Here is a 25,907-nt window from a genome sequence, read left to right on the forward strand (position 1 = left end):
TTAGCAAAAGCATATTTTCCATTAGTAACCAGGTATGTTGGTCAGATTTTCTTGGATCAGTTGCAAGGTCTAAGCAGAGTCACAGATATTATCAGAGTCAGAGAGAGATATATGCCCAAAGCTATTTAGTGGCAGAGTATGATGCAAAAACTTAGTCTCCTAACTCCAAGGTCAATGCCTCTCTTCATTTTATCAGCCAGTTTTACATGTCCTATCTAGGAATACTGTGTCAGTACAATTTAATATTGCCAACTGATAAAACTGCCAGTATATAGAAGTACTGAAAAATATCAGTTTTTAATCCATGATCAACTGTAAATGAAAAGACAACACTATGAACAAACATTATTACCTGACATGGAGGGCAATTCTCTGTGATATGGTAAAATGATTTTGTAAAATTAAAGCACATATTGCTATGTCTACATTTCACTTAACCATCCAATGAGTCAATTCATTGGAGAAGAAAATAAATCAAATCAGTTTCTTACCACTAAAAGATGAGAATATTTTACTTTTCAACTACCTGATCTACTGATAACCTGTCTCTTTCTTATGGATAGCCTTTCTTTTTAGAAGCACAGCAATAAGAAAAATCACTTAACTCATAAGATATTGTTGGTTGATTTTTTTTTCCTTTTCTATAATGATAATTACATTACATTCCTTTTAGGTCTTACATTTTCTACGTAATCTGAATTTAGAAGCAAAAGGTAGTTACCGTCATTTGACAGATATCTTTGTATGTACTTCCTACATAAAAGCCAAAATGAATGTGAGCCACAGATAACTTAAACTTGAAAATAACACGAAAAGAGGCAAGTAAATATAGCACCTTGAACTGAAACATCCATTTACTCGCATTGGGACTAATCAAGGAAACAACTTGATCCACAAAAAATGAAGAAAAGAAAGGCAGGAAAACAGCCTACCTGGGAGCAACGGAGCCAAGGGAACTTCCCTGGCCCAGGGAAGCTGTGGGTGAACGTGTGACTTGCAACCCTTGGGTCAGGAGATGCCCTTGTAAACCCACTCCACTGGGGCCTTCAATCTGACACACAGATATGGGGAGTCTTGGCAAAGCAGCTGCTTAGGCACACGTGGAGATTTTATTTATTTTTAATGTTTTTATTAAAAAATGTAAAAAGAATCTAATGTTTACAATCAAACTTGCTTCTAACTTTTAACAGCTATGTGGCTTTGACTAAACAGCTTCTTTGATCTTCTTATTCTATGATTATGAAGTGGTTTTAACAAAAATATATGCAAAATGTCTAGCACAGTGCCTGACATATGGTGGTTGGTAAGTTACACTTAGTATAAAAATCTTCAATATTTCAAATTTCCTTAGACTAAATTACCGGAAGTAAAATTATTCAATTTAAACTATGATTTCTAAGGCTTTTAACAAATACCAGATTATGTTCTAAATGGTTATGCAAATTTAGATACTCAACAGCAGTGAGTGTGCTCCTGACCAGCAAAATGTTAAAAGACAAATGAACTTAGAAAATGAAGATTAATTGCCGGGCGCGGTGGCTCAAGCCTGTAATCCCAGCACTTTGGGAGGCCGAGGCGGGTGGATCACGAGGTCAAGAGATCGAGACCATCCTGGTCAACATGGTGAAACCCCGTCTCTACTAAAAATACAAAAAATTAGCTGGGCATGGTGGTGCGTGCCTGTAATCCCAGCTACTCAGGAGGCTAAGGCAGGAGAACTGCCTGAACCCAGGAGGCGGAGGTTGCGGTGAGCCGAGATCACGCCATTGCACTCCAGCCTGGGTAACAAGAGCGAAACTCGTCTCAAAAAAAAAAAAAAAAAAAAAGAAAATGAAGATTAATGAAAAGCCAATTATCAAAGCATAATAAAACCTTAATATCATTTAACCATACACCACTAATAAATTATATCCAATGTAGACTTACCCTGCATGAGGGGCTGCTATCCCTTTATGAGAGGGAGATAAGGTCTGAAGTTTGTTTCCCAAAGAGCTGGTATTTGAAGACACTTTACCTGAAGGTATACCTTATAATTAAAAAAAGCATTGTTTTTAACAATACTCTAAAAAAAAAGTTACATAAAACAGACCATCTAGCAAAGAAAACAAGCTTTAGTAATAATCTTTGTAACTATAAATCACCATTAAAGACATTTTTTAACTGATATTTCCAGGAAACAACATACAGCATTCTTCATTTCTAATTTCTAAATTTCCTTCTTATAATTTATATATAAACAAAGGTACATGTCAGTGGTCAATATCTTCTTCCGACTATTAAGTATTTGTCTACTAAGAACAATAGCGACATTCAGAAAGCTATGAAGAGCTAGCATAAAATGACGAAAATGCCAGATCAAAGAATCAAGAAAGAACTTGTCTGACTATTCTGAATAGATGATATATCAGTAACAACATCAGGGACAAACATTTAAGCTAAAAACAACAAAAATGTGGCCAGGCACAGTGGCTCATGCCAGTAATCCCAGCACTTTGGGAGGCTGAGGTTGGCAGATCATGAGGTTAGGAGATCTAGACCATCCTGGCTAACACAGTGAAATCCTATCTCTACTAAAATACAAAAAAATTAGCTGGGCGTGGTGGTATACACCTATAGTCCCAGCTACTTGGGAGGCTGAGGCTCGAGACTCACTTGAGCCTGGGAGTGGGAGGTTGCAGAGAGCTGAGATCATGTTACTGCACTCCAGCCTGGGACACAAACTGAGACTCCGTCTCAAAAAAAAAAAAAAAAAAAAAAGTTAAAAGAAGAAGCTACTGAAAGTTATTTTATTTTTAGAAATAATTACTTATCCTCTATATCTCTTCTTAATTAGAAATCTATCCTAATACTCCAGAATAGAACACTATCTTTATTTCCTTCTGTGCCAACATGGTTTAAAAACAAATCAATTTACTTTATGGCTGTCATTACCTGCAACAGTTTTGCTAGTACCACTTGGCTGCGGTAATCGTGAAGATCCTGATGATGCAGTTCCAGGAGAATTTGACTTTTTAAGTGCAGGTGGCTTATACTAAAATAAGGAAAAAAAATTTTTTTGGTCAGCATCACTTTTTGATTATGAATTGTAAAGTAGTGGTTCAAAAGTTAAGATTCTTTGGGTTTAGAATTTCAGTCTTACAAGATGAAAAGAATTATGGAGATGAATCGTGATGATGGTTGTACATCATTAATGTATTAATACACTTGTAAGTATATACTGAATTATATACTTAAAAATGGCAAAGATGGTAAAGTTTATGTTACATGTATTATACCACACTAAAAAAAAAAAAAAAAATTGGAAAGAAACAGCTCTCATTCCCTTAAATGAACAGTCTTTTTATTAGTTACTGAATTATACAAATTGAGGAAGTAGAGATTAAAATATGTCACCTCAAAGGTTTTTCAAAACAGACTCCCTCTCAGATATTCTACTGCTAAAACAAACTAAGAGTAAAATTTCCAGTTCACAGGAGATAGAAAAAAAGGTTTAATGGAAAATACTTCCTCAAGTTAAGATTTTAAACACCAAACAAACATTAGTAGAAAACCTTAGAAACACTAGTGAAGCTCACTTGATGGTGCAGCTTTAAAGGTCAAGATTTTTACATGTTCCTGGATGTGGTTTTATATTCCATATATATAATTCAGCCATATTTCCTATTGATAAAAATTCATAATATTACCCTCTACTTGGTCAAGTTTTATAAGAGCTGCCTTATGGATTTCCCCAACATGAAGAAAAAGAGCTAATTATGGCCCCTCTATTCTCACCAGACCATCTTAAATTAATGGAGTATGGATTGACATAAGATTGGATATTTCAGCTTATCTTGGATTTTTACATTTCTCTACTCTTCTAAAGAGACATCACTATTAATTTTATTTTCTCTTTTTGAGTCAAATTTTGCTCATTTCCCTGTATAAAAGTATCTTATTGATCACCTGCTTAAACAGAACGAAATGAACTTGCCTAGAGTTAGGCCCCAATTTCACAGTAGAGCAGGAATTTAACACTCATGCTGGTTCTAGCCCAGTGCTTCAACCATAAGGTGAAAATCATACTTGCATATGTGCTTGGAATTTAGCACAATAAGGTATCAAGATTTCATGTGAAAATTAATTTTAAATATCATTTTCAAAATGCAAATCATATTTTATAACCAATAATCAATATAAAATTTAAGATGCACTACTACCAAAAATAGCAGACTAAAACCAATTTTGAAATCAAACATTATAACTAACTCAGTATGTGAATTAAAAAAAAATTAAATCTTGATAAAGGGTCACACACAAAAAAGTAGCATGCATATTTTGCACAACTATACCAGCACCTGCAAAATAGAAAATCAAAACCTTTGGTAAATGTCTTTCAAATTAACAAATATCTATGAGACTTCAGGAGATGAACCATATAATGATACTCATTTTTTAAAACATTAGAGATGCTCCTGGTTTAAAAAGGCATCTGGGCCACTAAAAATAAATAAATAAAGACATTTTAAAAGACTTAAAATTATAGCAACAGGGAAAATAAGATCTAACAAAGTTTGTCAAACTATCAGAGGTATGTATAAAAAAACACAATTAATAAGATTAGATTAGGAAACAGGACTGCTGATCCACTAAAATTATGCAAGTAATCAAAAAGGGGCAAAAGGATTAGCATAAACAAAGTATGCTGATGTGGCCTATTACACACTGAGAGGTCAAGTCTTCAGGCAGGACATAGGCAGAAGGGTTCCTGGTGGCATTACATACTGAAGACTAAAGATTTTTATATGCCTAATAGAAATTAACAATTTAATGGCTTACAAATACTTAGGTATTACATTTCTCTAAAACTGAATAAATCAGTGCCTCACCACCATAATGAGCATAATTCTCAATCTGCAAAAGTTAAATAAATGAAGACTAGTTATCTTTCTTAAGGAAATTCTTTAAAACTTATTACTACCCTCTTTTCCAGAAAGAAAAGGCAAGTTCAGACTTGCAGCTTAATACATTTTATGTTCTACTACTTCTCTTAAGTGGTGGAAGATTCACTGGCTTGGGATGAACTGGAATGGCTTAAATGGTTAAGTTGCATGGCTTACGGATTATCATTCTGTTTCAATGGTGCACTGTCACATTAAATCCTTTAGTTAAACCAACAAAACTTATTTGAAGGAATAAGTGCAATATAAAGATTTTTAGTTGGAGGGCTTCAAGTTTACTATATTCAAAAGCATCTTTTTCAACTTCATGGCTGGACCTGGGTCATGCTGCCTCAGGTTTTGCTTTTTAAAGACCACTTGCAAAAGATTTTCTCCATACAGTGTAGTTTCATAGACTAAAAATAAGTCAGGCATCCAACCAAATGTCAAGTTTACAATGGTTTACAGAGGAAAAAGAGGGAACACAAACTTAAGCCATTTCCTATGCTGACTAAAGGACTGATTTGAAAAAAAAAATGTTAAAACATATGAAACATGTTTAAAGGTCTTCATCAAAAATGGACTTTGAAAAAATACCCTCTCCCAAGCCCCAGATCTCTACTGGTAAATAACAGCTCTATTATTAAAGGCTTTAGGTGTCGCACATGCTTAAAAAAAAAAAAAATCCAAGTGTTGAATTTGGAGGACTTCTAATATGCTGTTGAATATTTGTTTTTTCCAAAAGTTGTTGTTGTTTTTTTTTTTTTTTGGTTTTTTTTTTAAATCTAGAAGGCATTTCCATTGCTATGAGGTACAGTATGTTTCATTGTACTATGAGGAAGGAAGTGTTCAATTTCTATTTAGATGGAAAAACTAGTTTGCTTTGCTTACCATCTTCGCTGTTTCACAGGCATTTGATGCTTTAAATCTGACGAATGCTGATAGATTTACTTTTAGTATGTCATAAGCCTTTAGTAAGTTGGAGATAACTTCATTGCTTACCTATTTTCTTCTTTGCAATCAAGCTATTCCTTTGAAACTGAGACACTACTGAGTTGCAAACAGTAAGAACGAGCACCTTTGCACCTTGTTTTTGGCCAACTTTTTATTTAGTATTCTGTAGTTGTTTAACACACACTTAAATGGTCCTATTGGGAGAGGGGAATAGGGATTCTTTCTTGCCGACTCCCAAGAAAATGTCAGAAAGGCAGAATGACCAGCATTATCCATTTGCTTTTTTGAGTTTACAGGGTGAATTGCACTTTCCTTACACAGGCATCTGATTTCAGGTTTCTCATAATGAGAACACTGATATTTCAGCTGGAAGATACCCTGAAATTTTATGAGTAGCATATCCCAACCCCCATCTAATAGCTAGTTTGTTTGTATAGGCAGAATGATTCATCTCTCTATTTTAGGTGGCTAGATGTTTTATGGAAGATCTTGGAATCGCTTGTCTCATTTACTGGGAAAAATCAGATAGGAAGTGGCCTTTAGGGACACTTTTACTTGGAAAGTTACAACCCTAGTACAAGAAGTCTCAACACATTTAACATTTGCTTGTTGAAAAGCAATGTCATAAAGCCAAATAAAATTAAACACGTTTTACTTTTTTCCTCACAAGAACATAAAAATTACAGAGGGGAACTTATTTTAAAAAGGTAACACAGGCCAGGTGAGGTGGCTCACACCTGTAATCCTAGCCCTTTGATCACGAGGCAGGTGGATCACGAAGTCAGGAGTTCAATACCAGTCTGGGCAAGATGATGAAACCCCATCTCTAGCAAAAATGCAAAAAAATTAGCCGGGCGTGGTGACGGGCACCTGTAATCCCAGTTGCTTGGGTGGCTGAGGCAGGAGAATAGCTTGAAACCATAAGGTCGAGGTTGCAGTAAGCTGAGATTGCACCACTGCATTCCAGCCTGGGTGACAGAGCGAGACTGTGTCCAAAAAAAAAAGGTAACACAATTTATCCTTTTAGTAGTCCTTGGGTAGTTATGACAGAATAGTTTAAACTTTTTGTTTCTTTGAACTGGGATTTGGTCCAAAGTTATGTTTGTTTCTAGTAACTGTTTCTGCCTCCTCCTCTATCAGATTGGCTTCCTCCAGGGCCACCACCTCTTGGTGATCCATGGCTTGAACTACTGTAGGAATCTTGGGGAGGAGGGTACCCCCTTTTTCACAGAAGAGGGAAGCCCTCTTTTTCTTGTGTGTCAACCCAACCATGACCATTTGAGTAGAGATAACTTCAGCTGCTTAAGTGTCTTGACTTCTACCATACATGTCACGTGAGCTGCTGAAATCATCATAGTGACTCCTTCCACCATAAGATGGCATGGGTCTTCCTATTGGGGGTTGAATTACCATAATTCTCATGTGAATCTCTCTAGGAACCTCCACTTGGATGATCTGAATAGTCATGATAATGACCATATCCATCTCTATCTCTATAGTCTCTTGATGGCTAGTCACCGTGTAAACTGGAATGACCATAATCACAGTAAGTATAATCTCGTGGTGGTAGTACATAATCTGTTGTATCAGGAGAACTTGGGTAACCTCTGCTTGAATAGCTTTCTATAGTAGAATACCCATCATCTCTTGGGGACAAATAAACATCTCTACGAGAAGGCAGCGGTTCCCTTCAAGATGGACCTCTGTAACTATCTCTTCCACACGATACAGGAGCTTTTCCTCCCATTCCACCACTGCTGTGAACTGGTCCTGAAGGTGCAGATCTCTTAGGAGGAGGACCTCTACTTCTTGGTGGTGGTCCTCTTTTTACTGGGAGTGGTCCCCTGGAAGAACTCTTATTAAAATTCATGGAATTGCCACTGTCATCCATGTGTCCTCCCCCATGTCGGAGGTCCTGTGGTTCCTCCACTTCCACTTCTAAGACCTTGGACGGCCTCTACTTTTTGGAGGTAGAGGCAATCCACTTCTACCACTTTCAAATGATGGTTTGGTGGCTTGTTCCATCTTGATGGCTTTTCCATCTAATGACTTTACATTCATGTCTCTGGCTGCATCCTTAGCGCCTTCTGGGTTTTCAAAAGTGATAAAAGCAAATCCTCTTCATTTGTTGGTTTTACGGTCTTTCATCAAGAGTATTTTACTATTCATTTATATTAGCCAAATATTGCTTCAAGAGCTTTCTCATTTGTTTCCATATTAAGCCCACCAATGAAGCGCTTTCCTGGGTGATGCGCTTCAACCATCTTTTTTTTTTTTTTGCTAGTGAGTTGGAGGAGTGATAATGAGTTCAAGCTCCAACGAGCTGACCAATAGGGCTTGCTAGTAGCTCAGCACCAGTGGCAACTGCCAGGTCCGAGGACCGAACCACAAAGCCACTAGCACTACTGAGAAACGAGCAGCAATGAATTTTTTACAAAAAGAGAAAACAGATTACAGACCTAAACATAACCAAATCAATAACCGTATCAAATGTAAGTGACAAGCATTTCAACTGACAAGATTACGTTACCACATTCAATTTTAAAAAAAGAAATACAAGAACCAATTATAGCAATGCAAAAAACACAAATGTAAAAGAACAGAAAGAAAAGAAGGGAGCATAAATATGCTAAAATGGCTATATTCTTATCACATGAAATTGCAACATGAAGAATACTGCCACAGACAAAAAGGAACACTTCATAATGATAAAAGGGTCAATATATGGGGAAGACATAACAACTCATAAACACATATGCAAACAGTAAGAGAAATTCAAAATTTTGAATCAAAAGCTGGCAAAACTAAAGAGAAATGTAAAAAAGTCATAATTTTAACATATTTCCCTCAGTAACTGATGGAACATCATACACAATGGTAAAAAACAATGCTTTTCACCTAAGAACAGAAAAACAAGGCAAGGAGGTCCACTCTCATCACCTCTATTCAACATTAGTCTAGCCTGTGTAGTAAATCACACACACACAAAAATAAAAGCCAAAAATGTTGGAGGGAAGAAAATAAAACTGTCCTGATTTACAGTTAAAGTGACGGTATATGTAGAAAAGTCCTAAGAAATCTACAAGAAGGCTATTATTAGTAAATGAATTTAACAAAATAGCAAGGTACAAAATTAATATACAAAAATCCTCAGTTTTTCTAAACAAGCAAAAAACAACTAAAAATGAAATAAAATAAAATTCCATTTATAAGATCATTCAAATACATGATATACTTAGAAAAATCTAACAAAATATGTGTACGACCTATATAATGTAAACTACAAAACACTGATAAAGAAAACCTAAATGATCAGAATATATAACAAGTTCAAGTGAACAATTCAATATTGTTACAATGTTAATTCTCCCCAAATTGATTTATGAATTTAATATAATCTTAGTCAAAGGCCAGGCTTGGTGGCTCACACCTATAATCCCAGCACTTTGGGAGGCTGAGAAGGGGGAATCACAAGGTCAGGAGTTCAAGACCAGCCTGGCCAAAATAGTGAAACCCTGTCTCTAATAAAAATACAAAAACTTAGCTGCACATTGTGGCACGTGCCTGCAATCCCAGCTACTCGGGAGGCTGAGGCAGAAGAATCACTTGAACCCAGGAAGTGGAGGTTGCAGTGGGCTGAGATCACACAAGTCCAGGCGACAGAGTGAGAAGAGTCTCATTCTTGTCTCATAAATAAAAAAATAGCTCAGTCAAATACTAGAAGTCATTTTTTGTAGATGACAAGTCAATTATAAAACATATATGTAAATGTAAATCAAGAACAGCCAAAGCAAATTTTAAAAGGAATTCAAGTAGAAAAATTTAGACAACTTGATTTTAAGACTTATTAAGGTACGCTATTCAGTACACTGATAATGCAGTATTGACTGAAGGACAGGGATATAAATCAATGGAACAGAATATCATGTCCTGAAATAAATCCACACATTTTTATTCAACTGATTTTCATCCAAGATGCCTAGGCAATTCATTGGGGAAAGAAAAGTCCTTTAAATAAATCACACTAAAAGAATAGAATATATACATAGACAACAAAAGGAAAACTGCCCCTTACTTTACATATACACAAATATTAGCCTGAAATGATTTACAGACATAAGAGCTAAAAGCATAAGACTTCTAGAAGACATGGCAGAAAAATCTTTGCAATCCTTGTATAGGCAAAGATTTCTTTGATACAACATAGGGAACATAAATCATAAAGAATTAATAAATTGGACTTAATCAAATTTTAAAACTTTTGCTTTTCAAAAGACACCCTTAAGAAAATGAAAAGCCAAGTCACAGAATGGGAGAAAATATTCTTAATATATATCAGAGAAAAGACCAAGAATATAATCTAAAAACATTATACACACACACACACACACACACACAAAGTGTTTTATATATATATATCAGGTGAGAAAAAGTCTAATGTCATGAAAAGCATAAACAAAATTCTATTAAATATCAATGAGCCAGTTTCTTATTCATAGCAATTATTAAAACTGAGCTTATCACCTGTGTCCGAGACATTGGTTTTCCTTTGGTATCTGTAGAATATTTGCCTTTATTACTAATACGTGCTGCCTGTTCTTTACAGAAATTTATATGTCTATCAGCTGCATTTTCATTAAATCTCCTCTGACAATATGGACACTGAATATAATCTATAACAGATAAAAACAGAAACAGATTAATAGCATAGTACTTGAAACAGACATTAAAAAATCGTAAGTTTTTATGCAGTCATTCAAGAAATATAAGCAATAACGTCTGATAAGCAAAAACTCCCATATCCTTGTAACTACCTAGCTTGACTTGTCTAAACTTAGCAAAGAAAAAAAAAAGTCTGCTAGTACATGATGAATCCCAATTTTTTTTCCTAGCTTTGAATCAAATTTGTGAAGGAAAAAGAACAAAAGATAAATCCTTAGTACAAAAGAATAACAGAAAAAAAATGTTACTTCTTTTTGCCTCTATGTTTTCATTTATAAAAGATATTTTATGTAGCAGACTAGTTAGAAAGTAATAACACATGACATTAAAATACATTTTAAGGGTTGGGCACGGTGGCTCAAGCCTGTAATCCCAGCACTTTGGGAGGCCGAGGCGGGTGGATCACAAGATTAAGAATCGAGACCATCCTGGTCAACACAGTGAAACCCCGTCTCTACTAAAAATACAAAAAATTAGCTGGGCATGGTGGCGTGTGCCTGTAATCCCAGCTATTCAGGAGGCTGAGGCAGGAGAATTGCCTGAACCCAGGAGGCAGAGGTTGCGGTGAGCCGAGATCGCACCATTGCACTCCAGCCTGGGTAACAAGAGCGAAATTCCGTCTCAAAAAAAATAATATATATATATATATATTTTAAAATATGAGCTTATCTATTAAAATTTTTTATTTCATCTAATGGAAAACTCTCAAGAAATAGTTTACTCATCTTTAAAGTGGCATTTTCTCTTCAAAGTCCCAACAGATGGAAGAAGTGATTAAAATATATCTAACTGACATCATTCAAATTTAAGAAACAGCAAATGTTTCCAAGATAAAATATCTTCCCAAAATGTAAAGCATACTGTAAATTAAACTTCTTTCTAAATTAACCCAGAACCATATATTGTAGCATTGTAAAATAAGTAAATGAGACACTGGGAATAAATGTAAAAATTTAGTAGTATCAAAAAATAATCTTAATTTATTTTAACCGGTTTACTTTTTGACAGAGAGTTTGCTCTTTAGAATTTACATTCATCTGCAGCTCAGAAATTTGTTGTGCTTACTGCTGGAGTAGGTCTAAAACCTCTAATAACAATGAAATAAGTTGTTTTTGTCAGGTCCACGAGATTAAAAAAAACTTCTACAGCCCAACTGATCCTGAAGAACTGGTACCCTCTCGCTCTCTGACATGAGAAATGAGAAATATTAGACATGAGAAATGCCGCTATATAGAGTACGACACAATATCTAAATACCTCCAAAGCAGAGAGAAAACTAAAGTTGGTAAAGAAAATAAAGGTAGTATTAAAAAAGACCCAGGATCAGTTGAAGAATCTCAGAAACATTCACTCATATAAGTTAATTACTAAAACTCTAGAACAGGGTTTTGAAAAGTATGACCCATGAGCCAAATCCAGCCTGCCAGTTGCCTCTCTTTGTAAATGTAGTTTCATGGAAACACAGCCATATTCATTCATTTATATATTGTCTATGGCTTATTTGTTGCAACAGAAACCTATGGCATACAAAACCTAAGATACTTACTATCCAGTCCTTTATAGAAAGTTTGCTAATCTCTCTTCTATAATAAAATGCCAAAAATGATCATATCTAGATTTGCTAAAGAACTTTCTATTTGCTAAAAAATAAATCCCAATCTAGAGTACTAACATAATATTAATGTGGCTAACCTGTTAAATTAACAACCTCTTTAGGCTGCTCTAATAACAAATGTCAAAAGTGTCAACTCTGTCACCTTAAGTCTTTATGTATCTCAGTATCTCATACAGGGTTGCAAAAATCTTGCTTTGCTTTTGGTAACAATGAATCAAGCAACTTTTATCTGCTCAATAAAAAAAAAATTAACAACATACAAATTTCAGGCACAAATGTAGTCTAGCCACATGAATTATACATTTTAGAAAAATTATAAGTTTTTCACCAATCCCACAATGAGAAGATATCAAGGAACCAGGCAACATAATTATATGACTCCTATTCAATGACTACATTTCAATCTGCAGTGAGCATGGCTAAAATATTTCCTGGAGTGCTCACATTTAATAGTTACTATAATATTTTTTAAATATTATAATGCCTTGTATTTAAAAAAAGTATTAAAATAAAAACACAATACACTTCTATGTTCCAAATTAATGTCCTTATAAGCCTACATGCCTAGATTACCACCACTGTTTTATACCAAAACATTTAAAAATTATACTTTATGAGACTCCATGATTGTAAGTTAAGCTTAACAAGTTAAAATTTATAAAAACTCTATCATTATCTTATTTCCATATGAACATTTCGGTCAACAATATTCCATATACCAGGATCATAAGAAGGTGGAGGAGGGGGAGGAAGTTTGCCACCCTCTTTGAGGGCCTGATCAAGGCCTTTAGCTGCTCTTATGGTGGCAATGAATTCTTCATGTTTTCTTCTCCAATTAGATGGTTTCTTTGGTGGTTCTGGCTATAAGTAAATCAAGAAACAGTATCTTTTTAGTATATTGAAATAAAAAATCAGAAAATGCCATATCATTTTAAATGTTCTCATATCAGGAGTCCTTAAATGATATCCTTCCCAAATTTATAATTTTAAAAGAAACTTTATGCAACTGCATTGCAATTTTATATTCAATTTCTTAATGTAATTCTCACTGCAAAAGACACTGCTAAAGTGGCTTCTGTAGGTGTTACATCTATTTATTCTCCAACTAATACTGTTGCTGTGGTTGAATGTTCCCTCCAAAACTCATGTTAAAATATAATTGCTATTATAACAGTAGTATGAGGTGGGACATGTGAAAGGTGATTAAGTCATTATGGCTCCACCCTCATGATGGATTAATGGCATTATCCCAGTAGTAGATTAGTTATTGTGGGAGTGGGCTCCTGATAAAAGAGTAAGTTTGGCTCCCATTTTCTCTGTCTCACATGCATGCCTGCTCTCATGAGATTATATAGTAAGAAGGCCCTCACCAGATGCCAGCACTATGGTCCTGGACTTCCCAGCCTCCAGAACTGTGAGAAATACATTTCTTTTCTTTATAAATTACCCAGTTTGTGGTCTCCTATTATAGCAGCAGAAAAGAGACTAAGACAGTGTATTTCCCTGTTTTCCCACAGATCCTTCAACAGAGTATATTATCTATTATTTGGGATTTGAACTGATTAGAAATATGAAAAATAGTCCTCACTCTGTGGATTTAATTGGATTTTCTCTTATAATGATTGAGAGTGAGCACCTTTTTACATTGTTAAGAACCATTTAATATATTGCTTTTTCTGAGGACTGTTTATATTCCTGGTCAACTTGTTGAGTTATTGGCTTTTTATGCAAAAATTTCTACTTTTATTTTTTTTATAGGAAACTATTCCCTCCCTCCCACCAACAAGCTGTCTTTTGACCTTGTTTATGGGTCATCTTGTAATATGAATAATTATTTTTTAATTACAGTTTAATTTACTGATCTTTTATGGTCTCTGGATCTGCATTAGCCAGGCCCAACCTCATACCAAGGAAAAATAAATTTTTCCCATGTTTACTTCTACAACTTTCACTGTCAATTAAAATTTTTAAAATATTTTATGCATGTGGAATTTATTCTGTTGTATGGAGTAGCAAACTGAATCAAATTTTCCTTTTTTTTTTAACATGGCTATGCAGTTGTCCTATACTTCGATTCACCCCACCCCCACCCCCAACAGAATTGAAATAATGACTTTATCATATACTAAATTCCCTTCTGAATTTGGGCCTATTACTGAACTTTCTCTTCTGTTCCATGGTTCTGATAATCCTGTGTTAGCACCAGTATTTTCAATACTGAGACCTTTATATTTTAATACCTGATAGGGTAATCCAATTTTATTAAGCTTTTTCAATCTTTTTCTAGTTATTCATGTATATAATTTTTTCCATATAACATTTTGAATCAATTTGTAAAATTTTTAAAAATTAAGAATCACATTTATAAACAACCTGACAAACTTAAAATTTTTTAGTAGGTTGAGTCTACCTCTACAAAAACATGAGATATATTTTCATTTGAAAAAGAGTCCATTTGCATCTTTCAGCAGTATTCTTTTTTCTTTGTGGAAGTCTTGTATCTTTATTATAAAGTTTATTCCTAAATATTTCATATTTTATATTGTTCTTCTACAGAAGGTCCTTTCCTCATTGTTGCCTCAAGAGCCTGTCTGTTGAGTAGATGAAGTGTAGCAATTTTTGCATAGCAATCTTACAGCATTACTTCCTTTTATTCCTATTGTTTTTAGTAATTTCTCACTTCATTCTCTTGAGTTTTCCAGGTATATCTTATCTTCTAATAACAATGGTTTTACTTAGTCATTTCAAATATCTATTGATATAGTTTGGCAGTGTCCCCACCTAAATCTCATCTTGAATTGTAGCTCCTGTAATATCTACATGTTGTGCAAGGTACTCGGTGGGAGGTAATTGAATCCTGGAGGCAGGTATTTCCCAAGCTGTTCTCATGACAGTGAGTAAGTCTCATGAGATCTGATGGTTTTACAAAGGGCAGTTCCCCTGCACACACACACTCTTGCCTGCCGTCATGTAAGACATTCCTCTGATCCTATTTTACTATCCACCATGATTGTGAAGCCTCCCAAGCCATGTGAAACTGTGAGCCCATTAAACCTCTTTTTCTTTATAAATTGCCCAGTCACAGGTATTTCTTCATAGCAGTATGAAAATTGACTTAAAAAATACAGTAAATTGGTACTGGTATGGGGTACTGCTATAAAAATAACCAGAAATGTAGAAGTGACTTTGGAACTGGTTAACAAGCAGAGGTTGAAACAGTTTGGAGGGCTCAGAAGAAGACAGAAAAATGTGGGAAAATTTGGAACTTCCTGGAAACTTGTTGAATGACTTTGACAAAAATGCCAGTAGTGATACGACAATAAAGTCCAGGCTAAGGTGGTCTTAGATGGAAATAAAGAATTTCTTGGGAACGAAGGTGACTCTTGTTATGCTTTAGCAAAGAAACTAGCAGCATTTTGCTCTTGCCATAGATATCTGTGGCTTTGAACTTGAGAGATGATTTAGGTTATCTGGTGGAAGAAGTTTCTGGGAAGCAAAGTATTCAAGAGGAAGCAGAATACACAAGTTTGGAACATTTTTGGCCTGATGTAATATAAAAGAAAAAGCCATTTTTTGGGGAAAAAATTCAAGCCTGCTGCAGAAATTTGCATAAGTAACAGGGAATAGAATGCTAATCACCAAAAAAATGAGAAAAATGTCTCCAGGGCATATCAGAGAGCTTCATGGCAGCCCCTCCCATCACAGGTGCCAAGGCCTAGGAAGGAAAAATGGTTTTTTGGGCCAGGTCCACGGTCCCCTGCTGTGTACAGCCTAGGGACTTGGAGTCCAGCATCCCAGCTGCTTCAGGAGTGCCTAAAAGGGACCAATGTACAAGCTGGGCCATGGCTTCAGAGGTGCAAGCCCCAAGCCTTGGCAGCTCCCACATGGTGTTGAGCCTGCAGGTGCACAGAAGTCAAGAGTTGAGGTTTGGGAACCTCTGCCTAGATATCAGAAGATGTATGGAAACATCTGGATGTCCAGGAAAAAGTTTGCTGCAGGGGTGGGGCCCTCATGGAGAACCTCTACTAGGGCACTGGAGAAGAAAAATGTGGGACTGGAGTCCCCAAACAGAGGCCCTCATTCAGGAACTGCCTAGTGGAGCTGTGAGAAGAGGGCCACCAACCTCCAGATCCCAGAATGGTAGATCCATTGACAGCTTGTACTGTGTACCTGGAAAAGCTTCAGACACTCAATGTCAGCCCAAGAAAGCAGCTGCAGGGAGAGGGCTGTATCCTGAAAAAGCCACAGGGGCAGAGCTGCCCAAGGCCATGCGAGCCCACCTTTTGCACCAGCATGACCTGGATGTGAGACATGGAGTCAAAGGGAATCTTTAAGGTTTAATGACTGCCCTATTGGATTTCAGACTTTCATGGAGCCTGTAGCCCCTTTGTTTTGGCCAATTCCTCCCATTTAGAATGAATGTATTCACCCAATGCCTGTATCCCTATTGTATCCAAGAAGTAACTAACTTGCTTTTGATTTTAGAGGCTCATAAGCAAAAGGGACCTGCCCTGTTTCAGATGAGACTTTGGACTGTGGACTTTAGAGTTAATGCTGAAATGAGTTAAGACTTTAGGGGACTGCTGGGAAGGCATAATTGGTTTCGAAATGTGAGGACATGAAATTTGGAAGTAGCCAGGGACAGAATGATATGGTTTGGCTGTGTCCCCATACGAATCTCACCTTGAATTGTAGTTCTAATAATCCCCATATGTGGGAGGGACCCGTTGGTAGGTAACTGAACATGAGGGCAGGTTTTTCCTGTGCTCTTCTCATGATAGTGAGTAAGTCTTGCAAAATCTGATAGTTTTTATTTAAAAAGGGCAGTTCCCCTGCACACATGCTCTTGTCTTTCACCACATAAGATGTGCATTTGTTGCCTCTTCACCTTCCACCATGATGTGAAGATTCCCCAGCCACATGGAACTACAAGTCCATTAAACCTCTTTTTCTTTATAAATTATCTAGTCTCTGGTATTTCTTAATAGCAGAAGGAAAATGGACTAATACATCTATGCATCTAATTTCTTCTTGTTATCTAACTGTATCAGCTGGCACTTACTATACTGGTTACAGTTTAGCCTTCTCCTTGATTTTAATGGGACTGCCTCCAGTGTCTTTCCACTATACATGATGCTGGCTCACATGCTACAGAGATTTATTTTGTAATAGTATTGAGATACTCTACCATTCCTATTATGTCTGTATTTTTAAAATAAAGAATTATGTGTTAAATCCACAAAGTCAAAAGATGGTACTTGAAAAGATGGCTGGGTGTGGTGGCTCATGCCTATAATCCCAAGACTTTGGGAGGTGAAAACAGAAGAATCACCTGTGGCCAGGAGTTCACGACCAGCCTGGTCAACATAGTGAGATCCCTGTCTCTAAAAAAAAAAAAAAAAAAAAAAAAAAGGAGAAAAGAGGAAAAGAGAACACAAATTATGAAGGAATGAAAAATACGTAAATATGAGACAGAAAAGAAGATATTATAAAGAAATTTTATGCCCATAAATTTGGTAAGACAAAATGGGTAATGTCCTTAGAAAACACAACAGATACCAGAATATAAATTCATAATAGCCATATTTATTTTAAAAAATATTTTCCTTCCCACAAAGAAACCTCCTGGCTCAGCTACTTAACTTTTAATTTTTATAGACATATAAGGAAAAACTAACATCAATATTACACAAACTCTTTCAGAGAACAGAAAACAAAGAAACAACTTTCCAAATAGTGTTTGGAGAGCAGCAATAACTTTGACAAAAGGAATTACAGATCTACTTCTCTCACGAATATAGATGCAGACATCTTAAATGTCAGCAAATTTAGATGTTTGAGATTATTGTTTAAAGTTTCTTATTTTACAGCAAAATATCTGATCACCACATTCATCTGCTCCACAATGATTATTAATCATCTACTAATAAGTTTTGCTGTTCTTTTCCAACTTTATTCTCATGGTATCTTTTATCAATGCTGAGTTAATAAATTTTCTATTATGCATCACTTCCATTATTCATTTCTACTATTCAGCATGAGTTTCCTGGTACAGCTATTTGCAAGAATTTTTAGGGAGAACAGGCTCAGGGTAGCTATACAAACCAGCAGCTCTCCTCTCTGTTGCAACAGATAGACTAGTTCCTGTAAATAAGGCTTCTCGGTGTGATTATATCCTGCTTCCCTCAGATCCTGTGGGAATCACTTCAAAAAAAGGACATGGCCTTTTAGGTTAGGCTCCTCATCTTCAGAAAAGGCATTTTCATTAGCGTTTTCTAAGTGCCTCTGCCGCTAGGCCTCCTCAACTATCTGTTCCTACTCCCACCATTCTCTCCTTCCTGGCTTTTGTACAATTTCAGCCTTGCTCATTCCAGCTGGTAGCCATCCAAATTCCTACAGTTCCTCCCAGTTTCTGCCTTTGCTGTACTAAACAAGAGATAAATACACTGTCTGATAAGATCTCTCACCTTTAATGAATCACTTTTAAGATGAGAAAACTCCTCACCTTTAAGGTAGATTTCCAGAATCCAGCCACAGGTCCCCAAGCAATTTCGTGTACCTCCTCTTACGGGTAACTTCTCCTGGATTTCAACTGCTTTGGACAGTCCTTATGGGTAATCTGTGAATTATGCCTACCTTTTGTTTTTCCAAAAATGAAGTTTGTAGTCGCTTTGCCCCACTCTGCTAATGAGTTTCTAGGATTTTCTTGATACAGGTAAATATATTAAGAGCTACACTTAACAGCAATCAAATCTTCTAAGATACTGCTTCTCAAACTTTAATGTGCATATGACTCACCCAAGATTTCTTAAAATGATTCTAATTCAGTACCTTTGGGAGAAAACTGAGAATTTGCATGTCTAACAAGTTCCCAAGTACTGTTGATATTACTGCTCTATGGGCCATAATTTTAGGTACCAAGGCAATAAACCACTTAATACAAAGTCATGGTTTTTACTTTGCTTTTTTCTAGAATTCAGTTTTTAAGTTTACAACCCCAATTCCTTATAAAAGAAATAGGATGACTAACATTCATTGAAATCGCCATGGATAATCTTATGTAATCCCTACAATTATCATACATGATAAAGATAAATACTACTACGATCACCAGCTTACAGTGAACAGAAGCATAATTACATTAACTAACTTGCCCAGAATAGCATGGTGTGTAGCAAAGTGAAAGTTAAATTCAGACAGTCTGACTCTTGAGCCAAGTTTGACATCCACTATATTATACTGCCTCCAAAGATTTGGCAATTTTATCTACTAAAGGAAATTAAAGCTAATATAGGTAGCAGATAACTAAGAAAAACTTCACATATTGACTTATGTACCTTATTTAAACTTCATTACCCTTACTTTAAATGTTCACAGTAAAAAACAAAAATGAACATCAAATTTTTCTATCATCAAATGATTTTATTAATAAGATTAATTTCCCCATAGGAAAATGCTCTTATACCACTGGAAGAAGTTATTACCATTAACAGCAGGATTTTGTTTCAAAAACCTATGCAATCAGGTACTTAGCTTAGACCACTTCAATGAAATGATGCCTAACAACTATGCTGAATAAAGTATTTATGTAATTTATTCTTAGCAATACACAGTCGGCCCTTACTACCCATGGGTTCCACATTTGTGGCTTGTGCATCCATGGATTCAACCATGAATCAAAAACATTCAAGAAGAGAAAAATAAAAAATAACCACAGAACAATAAAAAGTAATATAAAGACATAATTCAACAACTATTTACATAGCATTAAATTATAAGTAATCTAGACATAATTTAAAGTATATGGGAGGATGTGCATAAGTTACATGCAAATACTATGCCATAAGGAATTTGAGTATTCAGATACCGGTAATCAGAGGCTGGTCCTGGAACCAATCTCCTACAGATACCAAGGGATTACTATAATATATAACAGATATTAAGGAGAGATTATCACAATAGTTTCATAGCTTTGGTTTCAAGAAAGAAAATAAGCTGACAATAACTATATGTGGACACTGAACAACTGATAAAACATTTCCTTAGAAACATAATATAGATTACAAATCCTGCCAGTCAATAAGTCAAGATAAGCAGCATCTATTACGCTAAAATGTCTATAAATAATTGCTTAACTTTCTGCATTAGAGATTATCATAATGGTAGAAGATAGTAATAAGTCAAAACTTAAGTTATATCTAAAGTTTTAAATAATAAAAAGAACGTGTGGCAGCAATTGGCTCTCCAGTGCTATAAAAATCTCACTGTAGGCAGGCATGGTGGCTCATGCTGTTAATCCCAGCACTTTGGAAGGCCGAGGTGGGTAGCTCACAAGTTCAGAAGTTCAAGACCAGCTGGCCAAGATGGTGAAACCCCATCTCTACTATAAATACAAAAATTAGCCGGGCACAGTGGCAGGTGCCTGTAATCCTAGCTACTCAGGAGGTTGAGGCACGAGAATTGCTTGAACCTGGGCAGCAGAGGTTGCAGTGAGCCGAGATCATGCCACTGCACGCCAGCCTGGGAAATAGAGTGAGACTCCCTCTCAAAAAAAAAAAAACAACAAAACTCACTGTAATTGATGGAGACAGCACCTTGGTCTCTCCTTTGAAGAGTTTAAAAGTTTATTTAAAATAAAATTTGTTTTATAAGCTTCTGATAATTTCTCAGCTGAACATGTAACACAGAATTGTATTTATTCTTTAATCTTAATGTAGCAGATAATTGTGTTTATTCTTAGTCTTAATGTAACAGATAATTTTAATATTTTTCAACACACATAAGGTTCATACTGTTCAAAAGGTTATATAGTTACCCTCGGTTTGAGAGGTTTTACTGTTGGAATATCCGTTCCTTCAGCTCTCTGTCTGCTTGAATCAAAAGTCTTCCGTTTTTTAGTGGCAGTTTTCTGGCAAATGGGTCCATGCTTTTTCTGTTAAGATGAAGAAACGCAGCCTATCATTTTCTTTTCTACAGAAGGTAAGACTATAGAACTTTATTTATATTGAAACCAATTTAAAACTCTGAGACCGACTGAACAATCTGAATACAAAATAAATAAGATACACCTTGCCTTAACCAAAAGTTAAGTTTTAAAACATATATATAATGCATGCTTTAAGTTATCTTTCTCACTAAAAGAAATGATAAACACTCTTCTAACATTTTATTATTTAATACTCTTCTCCTAGTTTGTACATGAGAAATGTCAGAAGTATATGAACCAGAGCAACTCCATCTTCAACAGGAGCTGGGTAAAATGAAGCTGAAACCTACAGGGCTGCATTCCTAGACCGTTAAGGCATTCTAAGTCACAGGATAAGATAGAAGGTCAGCACCAAATACAGGTCATAAAGACCCTGGGCAGGCTGCAGTAAAGGAGCTGGCCAAAACCCACCAAAACCAAAATGGTGACAAGAGTGACCTCTAGTCATCTTCACTGCTATACTCCCACCAGCGCCTTGACCATTTATAAATGTCATGGCAACATCAAGAAGTTACCCTATATGGTCTAAAAAAGGAGAGGCATGAATAAATAATCTACCCTTTGTTTAGCATATCAAGAAATAACCATAAAAATACCCAACCAGAAGCACCAGGGGCTGCTCTGTCTATGCAGTAGCCATTCTTTCATTCCTTTACTTTCTTAATAAACTTGCTTTCACTTTGCACTGCCAATGTGCCCTAAATTCTTTCATGCGCAAAATCCAAAAACCCTCTCTTAGGGTCTGGATTGGGACCCCTTTCCTGTAACACATTTCTCTGTCCTGTAACACTAAGAATAAGAAATAGTAGCAAAGTCAAAGACACTACAGTGAAAAAGAAAGAAAAAGTGTTTACTAAATACCTGAGCATAGATACTAGAAAAAGAAAATGAAAAGAATACATTAGTTTTAGGATTACAAAAGTTAACATGAGTAGTAGTTTGGATTCCTAAAGTTAACATAATAGTAATATGCTAACATAAATTTAACACAAAATAATAGGACAGGTGCTCTGATTTGTGTCTTTCCCGCACACTAATCTGGATCTCAAACTTTGCAGCTTTCTTCACCTAGGATTTGTCTTGAGCTATCTAGTGTTCCACTACTCTTACAGGTTTTCTTTTTTTAAAAATAGAGTTGTCAATTCATTCATTCATTCATTCATTCAGTTTAGGGACAATAGAGTGGAAGCTGTCTTAAATGACTTCCAATGAACCAACTGGATAAACAATCTCCCTCCACTATATTAAGCATGATGACTGATGACATTGTTACACTAAACACACTTTTTTCTTTTGTATTTTGATAAACACTGAAGAAGGTAGAACTGTCAAACTTTCTCTGGGGAAAAACAAACCTCAAAACTGGTTTATTTGGTGTCTTGGAGCCTCTTGGGGTTTCAGTACACAATTAGTAATCAACTGCTTTACATGCTTATTTTCAGTTTTCATTTCAACAAACAAGCATTGTAAATACAGCTCTTAAGTATTTAACAGAAAATCAGGATAACAGATGATTATTTAGTGGACTCATATGCCTATGTTCCTCATTGAGTTATGTATGTCAAGTGTATGTGGTGCTGGTTTCCCAACATGATGACTCATGATAACATGTGGTTATTTTAATAACATCATTCAGTTAAATACTACATGAGGGCCAAAAAAGGCTTTTTTTTTAATCTTTTTTTTTTTTTTTTGCCATGAAATTTGGATGAAAACTCTGAAAAATAATGAAGTGCTAAGAAAAAAAATCATTGACTGTGTGAGCAAGATGTTTTTAAAAGGGTACAAAAAAGCCATTACTGTTTAAAAGGTACCTACAATCAGGACATTTTGGATCATTAATTCCTCACTTTGCTTTAAAGAAACAAACTAGAAATAGCAAGAGGATACATAGTAGATTGTGGCAGAACTTTAATGAGCAAATCCATATTCAAAGAAAAATTATGTCTTACATCAAAGTATTAATAAATGTTTATCTATGCTTGAGGTTAAAATACATAAGGTACATAGGCATAATTTTTATTATTCCCTATTTAGTTAGCTGATCTTTATTAAGATTAGTTAAAAGTGCTTTTATTTATATTTACTAAGTAGTTAACATATCTAAAGAAGCATAATAAGTTTTAGGTGTACTTTTATATTGAAAAAAACTTTTACTTTGAAATATTTCAAACATAAATAGGAACTGACAAAAAAGGATAATTAACTCCTATTTACTACTCATCACCCAGCTTCAACAATTACCAACACTTTGGCAATTTTGTTTCATTTATCCCTACTTTTTTCCTGAAGTACTATAAAGCAAATCCCAGATATTACACGATTTTGTATTTGTAAATAATTACTTACTTCTAAGGTACTGTTTTGTGTGATTTTGTTTGTTTTTGGTAACTCTCATAAAACTAGGAATAACTTTAAACTTTAGTAGAAGAGTTCTGAAGACCAAACTCTGAAGAAAAGAAAGAATTCCGGAAGAATGACATAGCTGAAATCAGAACACTTGAACAAAGAATATTACCCATTAACTCTTCAAAAACTATTCCAGCTAAGTTCTTTCCATAAGAATTGACTGGAATTACTGAACAATTACAGATCTGTAAAACTGTAAAGGTACAAAATCAGTCTACTCACTAATGCTACTGGAAAGAATGTTCTTCCACAAATCTTGCAAGGTAACAATTCTCCAACTTGGACAACACTTCCATTCTCTAAAACAGGAAAGAATGTAATAAATAATTTCTGTAGCTTAAAATTATGAAACTTCACATTTTAATGTTTCTCTTAGTTTTACATGTAAATTATTAGTTTTTGTGAAAAATGTTTTACTGCATTTTTAAACAAGCAAGATTATCTATTAAAATGAGCATAATACTTAGTTGTCAGTGGTGAAAAAGGTCAGGATATATATTCATGATTTAAAGATATCCAAACTGGTATTGTTGGAAATATCTAGTTTGCTTGTAATTATTTTAGGCAAATCAATCTGTTGTATTCTCCTAACCTATAGGCTATCTCTATGGTAAATTACTACATTTTAAGAACAAAATTTATCTTTATTTTTTTTTCCAAGGTATGAAGAAACACCATTAGTGATCAGTTCAGTGACTTCCTGAGATGATTTGAAGAATCTAGAATAAAAGGAATCTTGTTCTGTTTATCACCTGACAATAGAAAGTATAATCCTATTAAGATTAAGATCTGCCAGGTGAGGTGGCTCATGCCCATAATCCCAGCACTTTGGGAGGCCAAGGCAGGTGGATCACTTGAGGTCAGGAGTTCGAGACCAGCCTGGCCAACATGGTGAAACCCAGCCTTTGCTAAAAATACAAAAATTAGCCCAGCATGGTGGTGGATGCCTTTAATCCCAGCTACTCAGGAGGGTAAGGCAGAAGAATCAGTTGAATCTGGGTGGTGGAGGTTACAGTGAGCTGATATCGTGCCACTGCAGACCAGCCTGGGCAATAGACTCAGACTCTGTCTCAAAAAACAAAACAAAACAAAACAAAACAAAACAAAACAAACCCCACAAAGATTAAGATCACCTAGTTATACAAACTGTATGTAGTATGTGAATTATTATTTTATACATATAATACTTATATTAAGAGTCAGTGGACTAGTAAATGGAGATATTCTGACCTTTTACAAACAAAATTAAAGAAAGAGGTAGCGTAGCTACAACTTTCACTCAATTATTAATAAAATTAATATAACCATCATGTACCTGGATATAACAAATTTTATTACTAAAAGGATAAAAAAGAAACATTATTTGTGATTCTACATAATTCATTTTATCATTTTCTTTCCAAATATCCAACATAAACTTTTCATACCTGTAATTTCCTAAAAATAATCTTAAACATGTAACATTTTCCCCATATTTTCTGCTAAATATTTTAGATATGTTAAAATTCTTTTATCAAATGAAAGACAAGTAAAAAAAAAACATTTTCCTAGAAGTAACAAACTAATTTTTAAAAGTACAATTATGACTCCATATAGCCTGGTCCAAGACATTTAGTGAGTTCACAGAGAACTAAACAGGCAAATCAAAATAGATATTGGTAAGAATGCATTCAAATACAGTAACAGAAGAACTGTTTCGTTTTCTCATTTTCCTATTACTCCACTGCCCTATTTGACTGGTGGATAGTGACAAACTGTCATTTCAGATGGATGCAATGTTGCATAGTGGCAGTTAAGCAGTAAACACTACAAAAGCAAAGCTAAGATTTGCCTGATTTGTCCTTCTCCAATACCAGGAGGTAAGTTATTTAGGGAGAACAATCTCATTTATCTAAATCACGTAAGTCCACTAACAATCCAGAGTTACTAAATGAAAACCACTAGGTTCATTCAGATAAGAGTGTCTTCAAAATGATGGTCTATATAACGTCACATGCTAACTATTAAACTTGCTTACAGTTTTCATGTATTCCTTTAAATACTAAGCAATGATTTTAAAATTCATCAATACAAAATATTAAAAAGTACCATATATTAAACTTGCTTAAAAGTATATATGAGTATATACTTGTTAAACAGATGACAAAGTAAAATCTTATAAAACTGTTGAGAATAATAAATTCAGCACATGGAAAAACTACATACTAACCATGCACTTAGTAATATTAACGTAAGAAAAGAATAATATAATTATTCCTCTCAGGAAGCTAACATAATCTATATCATTTACTTAATAGATCTA

General features: G+C 35.0%; 1 protein-coding gene and 1 pseudogene across 5 annotated transcripts in view; both read right to left on the reverse strand.

The window, feature by feature from the left end:
- Positions 1 to 25,907, reverse strand: part of ZC2HC1A (zinc finger C2HC-type containing 1A) — a 64,457-nt gene that overhangs the window by 29,911 nt on the left and 8,639 nt on the right. For 4 of the 5 annotated variants that reach the window (XR_012514112.1, XR_012514111.1, XM_003940194.2 and 1 more), the window contains exons 2-7: positions 23,828 to 23,904; positions 21,026 to 21,142; positions 12,930 to 13,071; positions 10,398 to 10,546; positions 2,932 to 3,031; positions 1,927 to 2,026 (exon numbers count right to left, since the gene is read on the reverse strand). Coding sequence is in view for 3 of the 5 variants with exons in the window: in XM_003940194.2 (XP_003940243.1) it covers positions 1,927 to 2,026; positions 2,932 to 3,031; positions 10,398 to 10,546; positions 12,930 to 13,071; positions 21,026 to 21,142; positions 23,828 to 23,904 (685 nt within the window). In the remaining 2 variants the exon portion in view is untranslated. The remainder of the gene's footprint in view (positions 1 to 1,926; positions 2,027 to 2,931; positions 3,032 to 10,397; positions 10,547 to 12,929; positions 13,072 to 21,025; positions 21,143 to 23,827; positions 23,905 to 25,907) is intronic. The other variant, XM_010350900.2, reaches the window with a different exon arrangement.
- Positions 3,038 to 10,391, reverse strand: LOC141581464 (RNA binding motif protein, X-linked-like-1; annotated as a pseudogene).

Source organism: Saimiri boliviensis, chromosome 15 (assembly GCF_048565385.1).
Source record: "Saimiri boliviensis isolate mSaiBol1 chromosome 15, mSaiBol1.pri, whole genome shotgun sequence".
Lineage (NCBI taxonomy): Eukaryota > Metazoa > Chordata > Mammalia > Primates > Cebidae > Saimiri > Saimiri boliviensis.